Source organism: Penicillium psychrofluorescens (assembly GCF_964197705.1).
Source record: "Penicillium psychrofluorescens genome assembly, chromosome: 1".
Taxonomy (NCBI): domain Eukaryota; kingdom Fungi; phylum Ascomycota; class Eurotiomycetes; order Eurotiales; family Aspergillaceae; genus Penicillium; species Penicillium psychrofluorescens.
Genome location: NC_133439.1, coordinates 3,262,451 through 3,272,216, shown reverse-complemented (window position 1 = coordinate 3,272,216; position 9,766 = coordinate 3,262,451). Strand labels below are relative to the sequence as shown.

At 49.5% G+C, this 9,766-nt stretch overlaps 3 protein-coding genes across 3 annotated transcripts; 2 read left to right on the top strand and 1 right to left on the bottom strand.

Annotated features, from left to right (window-relative positions):
- Window positions 1–3,431: 3,431 nt before the first annotated feature.
- Window positions 3,432–3,872, top strand: PFLUO_LOCUS1213 (uncharacterized protein; the record flags this gene model as incomplete). The annotated part of the gene is made up of 2 exons (XM_073778231.1): window positions 3,432–3,713; window positions 3,771–3,872. The coding sequence occupies 2 exons, from the start codon at window positions 3,432–3,434 to the stop codon at window positions 3,870–3,872; spliced, it is 384 nt and encodes a 127-aa protein (XP_073635306.1).
- A 426-nt stretch (window positions 3,873–4,298) lies between these two features.
- PFLUO_LOCUS1212 (uncharacterized protein) lies at window positions 4,299–6,119 on the bottom strand (the record flags this gene model as incomplete). Its single annotated transcript, XM_073778230.1, has 1 exon — window positions 4,299–6,119. One exon carries the CDS (start codon window positions 6,117–6,119, stop codon window positions 4,299–4,301), a length of 1,821 nt encoding a protein of 606 aa, XP_073635305.1.
- A 910-nt stretch (window positions 6,120–7,029) lies between these two features.
- On the top strand, window positions 7,030–9,228 carry PFLUO_LOCUS1211 (uncharacterized protein; the record flags this gene model as incomplete). Its single annotated transcript, XM_073778229.1, has 3 exons — window positions 7,030–7,054; window positions 7,108–7,316; window positions 7,375–9,228. 3 exons carry the CDS (start codon window positions 7,030–7,032, stop codon window positions 9,226–9,228), a joined length of 2,088 nt encoding a protein of 695 aa, XP_073635304.1.
- Between the last annotated feature and the right edge of the window lie 538 nt (window positions 9,229–9,766).

The following is a 9,766-nucleotide window of genomic DNA, read 5'->3' as shown; positions in this document are numbered from 1 at the left end:
GGGCGATGGACGAAGGCGGAGAAGCAAAAGTAATGGGGTCCGTCAAAGTAAGATTCTAAGATAGAATATAGCTCATGCTTCTGTGGGAGACCGTGAGCGACATCCTCGTCGATAGAGCCGCTAACGGTGGGCGGCTGCTGAGTCCGAGGCTCAATGCCCTCTTCAGCAAGGTCGCAAATAGCATTGTATCTTATGCATTGCTGACATCCTGGTCCATTAGTAGAAGCCAGGCATCCCAGCTGAATTGAAATAGTCAGAGAAAGTGCGGCACACTTTGGATAGGTCTACTCACTTTCTTGTCGCGACATCGGGTGCACGCACGGCGTTTTCTTGATCGCTGAGGCAAACGATTCTGAGAAGACACCCAAATGCATTCAATGTTTAGACGCCTGCAGTTGCGACAAGTGTCATGAGCTTCATCGCACTTAACCTATGTCAGGGTCTTAGTCGACTAGAATGTAGAATGAGATCAAGATTGAGCAGCTGTTACCTTCCTCTGGCGACATGTTAAACAGCCTCGCCTGCTTCGATGTTTAGGGGGCCACTGGTCAGACCGTACAGAGTATGAAACGTTATTGTCATTCATGATGTGGGTGTTTCGCGGCATAAAACACTAGGGTGAAGAGAGTGCGGCGAAGGAAATGGCATCAGGTGCGCTGGCAATGAAATCAGTGGACTTGGTGGCACATCATGCAAGCAAAATAACAGCCTCTTCGAATTGAACCCGGTGAAAAAGTAATAATGCTCGAGATTGGAAGCAAAGGATGAGTCTGAGAATGCTTGTCTCCCTCGAGGACGTGGGGTTGTCACGTGACCTATGTCGCCTTTAGAGTCACCAATGAGAAGTTAGTGATGTATTTCCAAAGTGGAATGGAAATTAAGTGGTGGTGAAATTTTAGAGGGTTGGATTGATCTAGGCAAGATAATTGGCATCCCTAATGCCCCTAGCGATCGACGTAGTCCGCGCTTTTACGAGTGGTTTAGCCTCAGAGCGGAGTTTGGCGAGCTGGTGTCAGATAAATAGCCAGATGGCGTACGATGTGCGTCTAGCTCGGCTTGCGAAACACATAATTGAGCTTAGTTTCTTCTCTATTTTCTCTATCTATGTTGGTCTGCTGTTATAACATTGCTTGCTGTTGTGTACAATTTAATGGATGGAAGAAGATACTCAAGGTTGATTAGATACATGTAGTAGGTCAATAATAGAATAATAGGAGTGTTAGCTCGACAAATGCAATCAATACCCAACTTATACACTGTCGTCAGGAGAATACTTAGGTTTTTGTAGAGCAGTGAGGATTGCCCTTGTGGTTGTGAAAAAGAATAGTGCCCTATGTTGAGTGTAAGAAGGGAGTGTTGGTCTTGCTGTGCATTGCATTCAATGGCAAAGGAGGCGCATCTAGATCAGGGAACCACATACCATTCAAATGCCCCAAACACCACAGCTACCTGGGATGAACTGCACTCAGACGAAGTGCATTGTTCCGGGGATGGCAGTGAACTAGCTTGAGCTACAAAAGCTGCAAACCAAAGTATAGTGACAATGCCCTCCATCGCTGGAATAGAATAGCGACGTTCAATCTCATAGGAAGACACCGGGGACATGGCCAGGTAAGGAACTGCGAAAAAGGCCGTCCATATCGCGCTGACGAAGAGGAAAATATTGATTTTGGTGAATTGTAAAAGGCAGAACACTGTGAAGCATAACAATCAGTTAGGTCAACCAGTAGAGAATGAGGCCACAAACGATATAAGCATAAACCAAGAATGACAATTGCAAAGGTAGCTTGGAATATCCGCACTGCCCTTATTGAGTAGTTCCAGGTCATGATAGATGCCATTGCAAAGTGTGTTGGCTCTAGTCGTTCCTCGTGTTGATGCTTGTTCGCAAGGGAAGCCATTATGAATAGGGGGGAAAGAAGAGAGATGGGATGCGAAGTGCTCCTTTTAGCATTAAAAGAAACTCAGTACATGATCTAGGTAGAAATAATGCGAATAATTCCATAGAAGGCACGTCACGGCTATCACACACATGTGTTCGCAATGAAACGAGATAGTTCGTCAGCTGCTGGTGCCTTCTTGATACGAGTTTATCGAGTCTATAGATGCACTAGATCAGGGTATTAGTTGAGAATATCGTCTGCCGAGGTTGAAAATAAGTGGAGACTACTGAGTTTGGCAGTTCTTGCGATGAAGATCCTCGATAGGCACCTACTGTACATACACATGATCGGCCCGCAGGGTGATCGGCATATCAATCTGTCCGGCTGCCCCGTCGGGACAATACGCCTCCCGAAGTACAGTGGTGTTATAAAAGTCTGAACCCTTCTATACTTACCGCCTAAGCCGGTATCGGGTTTCACACCACTTTACTTCTCATATTCGGTGGAACTATTATTTACTACGCGAATCAATGTCAATTTTTGACTCAAAAGCGACATAAACGTTGTAGCAGAGTCTTCTGGCGGCCAGATGCGTTCTTTTAACGTAGATTACCGTTTGATCGACTATTTCTAAGCCTAGTAGTCTCTAATCTACATTATAATAAGTGGGCTGATGATAACGTGTTCCACAAGCGAGCGCCCCATCCAAGCGAGCGCCGCACCCCAAAACACCATAGTAAATGTGAAATATTATGTCTTAATATCTCAACGATAGTTTATTGTGGGGTTTTATAGTATCCGCATATTATTTAGCCCATATCTAGCCTATCCAAGAAGCTTAGAAATTTTATACGGTTTTGTTCAAATATATATATTTGTCCCATGCAGACCTATATTTTGTGGTAATACAGTAAAAGAATAATTTTAACTTTGATTTCAATTAGTCTATACTATTTATTGTACATATTGATCGCTTCATACTAATAATCAAGTGGAACTATCTTGTGGTTGTTGAAATATGAAGTTACGAGAATTACTATTATGTTTCGGGGTGCTCGCTTGTGAAATAGGTTACTTAGAGAGCTTAATTCTAAGCGCCATCATTAAAGCGGCGACTTGAAGCGGCGACCCCTCAAATATGACAGCTTCGCCCGGCGGAAGAAACCTTCTATGCAGAAGCGCCTTCCTAGGGGCAGTCACTAACTACTTCGGGCAAACGAAGGCTATCCCGCGATCATCATCGGACCCTGTGCGATGAACACCAATCAACCTATGATCGCATCCACCCACCGCTGCCTTGATTCTGGACTCCTGATTCCCACTTGGATGCAAAATTTGACTAAAACATCATCGCCTGTCTGCGGCCACCTTGCATGGTAGGTTTCGCCCCACAATGATCTCAGAGACTCCAGCATGACATCACATCCCGGCGAATCGACATATAAAGGTGAATGATGCCGGGCATGGACACACGACCACACAATAATTTTCTCAATTAACTCTCTACATCTTCCTACCACTTCCTACGTCTTCCTACCTCTTTCAAATATGTCTCCCCAGAGCGGTATGCACGGAGCTGGCCAGTCCAACGTCGGCCACGCCCCCCTCTACGAAGCCGGTGACCAGCGCAACGTGCCCCAGTCCGTCGCGAACGATCGCGAGCGCCACAATGAGGGCAAAGAGGGCAGCCACAAGAACCTTGATTCTAAGGACCAGCGCTCAATTGCCAACAAGCTAGCCTCGCAAGGGAACAAGGCCAACCCTTCGCACCACCACAATGACGACTTCAACCCGGAGGCGGAGCTTAGCAAGAACGACCCCACGAAGCCGGTGAGTACTTCCAACTAGGCCATTGATCTGTCATCCACATATCTAACATGTCATCAGGCTCAATTACACGGCAACAAGCCTTCCAAGGGTGCCGAGATCGATCGCGAGCTGCAAATGGAGGATGAGCAGCGTCTGCGCGAGAAAGGTATCAAGAAATAGATGATACCCAACGGCTGTGTTTATGTGGAATGCCGTCCCTGCTAGTCACTGTATGATATGACCATTGCTTGTTCGACCCGCACATCACTGGGGTAGCGTGGAGTAATGAAAATAAAAGCATTTAAAGAAAAAGTAATCGTGGCTCTTTGAGTGTAGATGAATCTTGTATTATTTTGCATTACGTGCGATGCACCGAGTCGGGATCTCGGCTTGGATAGTGGTCGGAGAAGCTTTCTAGACAAACCCCAACCCCAGAAAGATGGATGGCACATACGAGCCTGAGATCAATGATCTTGAGCGAAGTTCAGGTCATCATGGTGCTCGGTGAATACATTGAAAGTACCACACGCGGTGAAGCGTTTTGAAAAAAGCAATATGTACTTGGGTTTTAACATAAAATCATCACCAGTATTATTATACACGAATTTATCGAAGATCATCAACATATCCGAGAAATTCCCGGCGATCGTCACAAATTCGCGCGTATTCCAGGAGTAACCGGTACATGTACACTTCCATATCTTCCTTCCGGAGGACGGTCTCGGCCCAACGTTTGCCATTCAACGCGACTGCCTTCGCCGTGATGTCGTTTGAGAGAAGATAATCCATGATACCGTAAAAATCCATGAACGTCGTGTCCATGGGGATAAAATGGGCCCACGGGATTAGGCGCGAATCGTGCCATTCGTTGTATACCGTGGACTTGATAGGAAGGGAGGTCGATAGGAGAAAAGCCCGATAGCGCCCGCTAAACGAGTTGCCGTCGATATCTGGAAGGTACTTGTTCTCATAGTTGGACTGCATGGGTACCATTGGCGTGATTTCGAAAAATGGATCGGTGTATGGACAGTGAGGATTTCCGGTCACGGGGGAGCATGCCAGCCCAGTAGGTCGGGCATCGGCATGGTCGGCAAGTAAGATAGAAAGCTCACCGCTGCGGCCTGATTCCAGATTGTAGTATTCAAAATCAGGAAGCCGGAAACTGACGAAGGCATGTTCACTGCTGTTCAGGGCAGTTGCCACCGACGTCGCGTTGAGCGTTGACATAAAACGGTGTCTTTGAAACCTGGTCCAGGTCTCTTCAGTATTTCGTCCCCCTGATGCCAGCCCGCGCCAGAAGAAGACGTCCTGCTTGTCCTCCCACTCGCCCCCATGATCACCGCCCCCGGTAAACAACTCATCATCGCCCCAGTACACCGCAGGGGGAATGAGGATACCGTTGTTGATTGGGAGTTTAGATCCACCAAAAAGAGGAAAGAGCTGATGGGTCGTCGAAATAGAAGTCGGGGCAACAAAGGAGCCATGCAAAGCCTGGAGCTCAGGCCGGATACAAGGGTCCTTTGCGAGGGTCCAGTTCTTGATATATCCATCTTGCGACAGAGGAATATAATTGTAGAGCTCCGGCGGCGGATTGGCGAAGTCCACGTTTACAATATCACTGTTGCGTGAAGGGCTGTCGGGAGGGCAAGCGACTCGTGCCAAATACCAGTAAGGTTTCCCATCTCCATTTGTGAACTTCAGGTCATATGGTTCCGGTTCGTCCACGGCCGGATCAGGAAGAGCCATGTATTCCGACACCACTTGCCCCGGATCGACGATGCGCCGGGCCGAGTAATCTTTCGCAACGTGCTCGGAAAGATCTTCCCACGGGACGATCACCCGAGGTTCATCCATCCCGTTCAGAGGCATATCAAAGTCAGGAAGATACTGCTCAAGAGTTCGCAAGAGACCGAGCCATGCTTCCATCCATCCGGCTGGGGTGCCTCCCATGGGCAGAACCTTCTGATTCCGCACGATGATACGGGGTTCGAAACCACTGGCTTGTCGTCGTAACTCCTCCGGCTCGGTCCCCCAATATGGGCTGAGATCGTGGTAGATCTGATCGAAGAGCTCCTCGATAATGAGCGCGTCCTTTTCTTTCGCGAACGCGTACCATTCCGCAAAGCCCGGTGGAGGATGGCGACCGCGGCTACGACGGTATTGCACGGCGGCATTCGGAAGCGAATGGGTTTCTTGGCCGAGGAGAATGCGCCATTGCTCGTTGGCCGCGTTGATCAAGTGGTCGATGGGATGGACAGGGGCAGAATGGAGGCGAAAGTCATAATCTAGTGGAGCCGCGGGCTCTCTGAAACTGTAGAGGTAGAGGCCACTAACGACGAAAAGCAGGACACACAGTCCAGCCAGAGCATTCAGACGGGATCTCGACAAGAGGAATTTCCGAGCCCACCCCGGGAATGCGGCGATCATCTTTGGGCGAGCGAGATGGCACGAAGGCTCAGAAGATCAGGAGATTAATTGTGTGGCGTCAATTCCCATTGGATCGATAGTAGCCGTGCTTGCAGAATGGTAGGGGAGGACATGAGAGAAGGACAGTAAGAATGAATCGGACCAAATAATGCTGAGAATGATTCTCGGCAAAACCTTGGAAGTTGGGCCAAGCCAAGGAATGACGGAAAAAAGGGGAGACTCAGCAATTCACCCGCCACTGAATCAAGAAAAGGGTCCATTTCCGGAAACTAAGCTAGCGCCCACGAGCGCCCAATGATGATCTCCGTCGCCGTAGATAGTTGCCCGGGGCCAAACATTTCGCAAATTCCACCGAAAGCTGTTCATTTGTCCCTCTACTTGAAGGCCATGCTTGCCGATTCTGAACGGACTTTTTTAAAACGGTCAATCCGCGCCCGAAGCTGAAAAAAGTGGGAGCTGATCAAACGTGATTGGTTGTCATAGCCAAGAGCATCAGCCAAGAAGAAAAAACCCTGCACATGGCATCACTATATATTGTACTCGCCTGTCTGATCTACCAAACCTAAGCGGCCGACCGCTAACCTTCCGGGGCCAGACTGGTCGCCGCATTTTGGGGAAAATCTTTCTCACCCATAGATCAGCTTTAAAGTTGCCTAGTTCCCAACGACCTCGTGCTTGTTAGTGTGGGATCTTATCGGTGCGGGACCCAAGGGTCTCGGACCCGATATCTTTTTCTACACCAAGACAACCTCCGCGTCGCCATTGTGCTCTTAACCAGTGGGCGCTGGCGTCAGCTTGGTCATTGTTCTCGACATCCGGGGTCTCCGCTCCTGAATTACATGATCGAAAATTCTCCGACGCGTGCCTTACCGAACTAAGTTAATTGATTTCTATGGGCCATGGCCTCACGATGAAAATCCAAGCGTTCCTGATTCGTAAGTTTGATGTCCCTGCGATAACTATAACGGCTATGCTAATGCATATGCAGCCCGGATGTGGAGGGTGCCCGTTGGATGCGCCGTGACGGCCGTCCTGCCGCCATTCAACTTTTTGACGCTACACTATGTCTACTTCATTGCCACTTGCCTAATCGCCAGCGTCATATTCTATTCGACCTCGACACAATGGGTCAGCGTCACCTATGTGGACTCGTTGTTCTTGTGTGTCAGTGCCATGACCGGAGTCGGAATGAACACGGTACGTGTGCGACTTGTGCGAATAGCACTGGGCCAGTTACTCACAAGTTTCTTTGCAGATAAATCTGTCCACGCTCAATAGCTTCCAACAGGCCATTCTGTTCGTGCTACTAATTCTGGGATCCTCGGTTCTCGTCTCTAGCGCGGTTTTTATGGTACGCAAGCGGGCCTTTGATGCCAAGTTCAAGGGCATCTCTGACGCGCGCGCAAAAGAACATGCTTCCCGCCGGGCATCCGCTCTTGAGATGAATGGCTGTGAAACACAGCCCGAAAGTATAGGGGTTCCGGGCAGCAACGACGTTGAAACTTCCACGTCCTCCAAGCCTGATGCCAAGACAAGCGTGACAGTCCAGCCCTTGCCAGTGGAAATCGACGACCAGATCCAACGGTCAGACGATGATCAGGTCACCATGAGCGACATCAGGTCGCGCAACAATCATCATCACCATCACCACCGAGTTTTCCCAATGGCCGGCGTGGGAGCCCGGCCTGATCTGAACAACCACCCTAACGATACAACTCCGAACGTTCCTCTGTACCGAGAATACTCGCAATCTGCATTGAAGGGTGTTCTGCGAGGAAGTCAAAAATACCTCACTTCCAAAAGCCTGATTTCACGCAATTCCCAATTCCACGGCTTGACCTCAGCCGAACGCGAGGTTCTGGGCGGAGTCGAATACAAGGCCGTCTCGTTTCTGTCGTGGATCGTGCCGATCTACCTTTTCATGTTTCTCTTTCTCGGCATGATGGGCATGGGAGGTTGGCTCGCGCTCAACCACCCGGACTTGGCTCGGACGAATGGGCTCGCGCCTTTCTGGACGGGTGCTTTCTTCGCCGTGTCCGCATTTGTCAACAGCGGCATGTCCCTGCTAGATGCTAACATGACTGCTCTTCAACTGAACGCTTACCCGCTGCTGACGCTGGGCATGTTGATTCTGGCCGGCAACACGCTTTACCCATGCTTCCTGCGCTTCATCATCTGGACCATGAGACAGATGCTGCCCGATCGGCCGGCGTGGCAGTCATGGCGAGTCACTCTCGATTTCATCTTGGATCATCCGCGCAGAGTGTACACGAATTTGTTCCCTGCCCGGCACACCTGGTACCTCCTGGGCACGATCATCATTCTGAACGGCATCGACTGGGCCGCGTTTGAGCTGCTGTCAATCGGCAACAAGTCCATCCAAGTTCTTCCCACGGAATACCGCGTACTGGACGGATTCTTCCAGGCCCTAGCAGTGCGCGCTGGCGGCTTCTACGTCGTGAACATCGCCGACCTGCGTCAAGGTCTGCTAGTTCTCTACGTGTTGATGATGTATGTCTCCGCGTACCCGGTCCTAGTCACAATCCGCAACACAAACGTCTATGAAGAGCGCTCGCTGGGCATCTACGCAGACGACGAAGAATCCTCCGAAACTCAACCCACTCAGAAGTCAAATGTGATCATGGATCTCATCCGGCACCACATGGGCCGACCAGGATTCTCCGAGTCTTCGCGCGGCTACTTCGTGCACCAGCAGCTACGTTCCCAGCTCAGCCATGACATCTGGTGGATCGCATTGGCCGTGCTATTCATCGCCATTGCCGAGTCGGACCACTACGATGCAGAACCCGTGGCCTTTGCGACCTTCAACATTATCTTTGAGGTTGTCTCGGCGTACGGCTGTGTCGGCGTGAGCGTTGGTTATCCAGGCCAGAACTTTTCGTTCTGTGGCGCGTGGCATCCTATTAGCAAGCTTATCCTGGCTGCTGTGGCTCTCCGAGGAAGACATCGCGGTCTGCCTGTTGCTATTGATAAGGCCATTATGCTGCCTAATGAGTCGTTGGCATGGGCAGAGGAAGAAGATGCGGTGATTAGGAAGGAACGGGCGCAGGCTTGGGGCATGGATCGGATGCCTGTGGAATCGGTTTAGTGTTTCTCTGTTTACAGATACCCATATGCATAACGATAATAATAATTTCTCGCAGGTTTAAGGAACCAAGCGTTCTTTCTGACAAGTTTGGCCTATTCGCCCGAATTTACCAGGCATACGTAGCCGCAGGTTTGACTAACTCCTGGATGTGGGGCACCGAGGGGTAGCTGGCAGCTTTCAAGTTATGACAGGTAATAAATAAAGTCTTGTGTCAGAGTAATTATCCTCCGGGTAATTTATCCGTTGCCGCATGCTGACGCTGACACACTAATCCTCCCAATACGGAAACTGTTCCCCGAGTTGGATAGATCAAGAGTTTCACGCTTCTCTGCTATAAATACTGACATGATAGACTAGACAGAAGATTATCAATTTCATCATGGTCATAGATTTGACTACCTGTTAAGTTAACTAGTGAATATGCAAATTCCCCACTTCCACATGAACAACGCTCAGCTTAAAGAAAATAGCCCATAGTCCTGCCAGAGGTTTGCTAATGCCATACCAGCAAGTTGAACCAAACGTCAGAACCCTCACT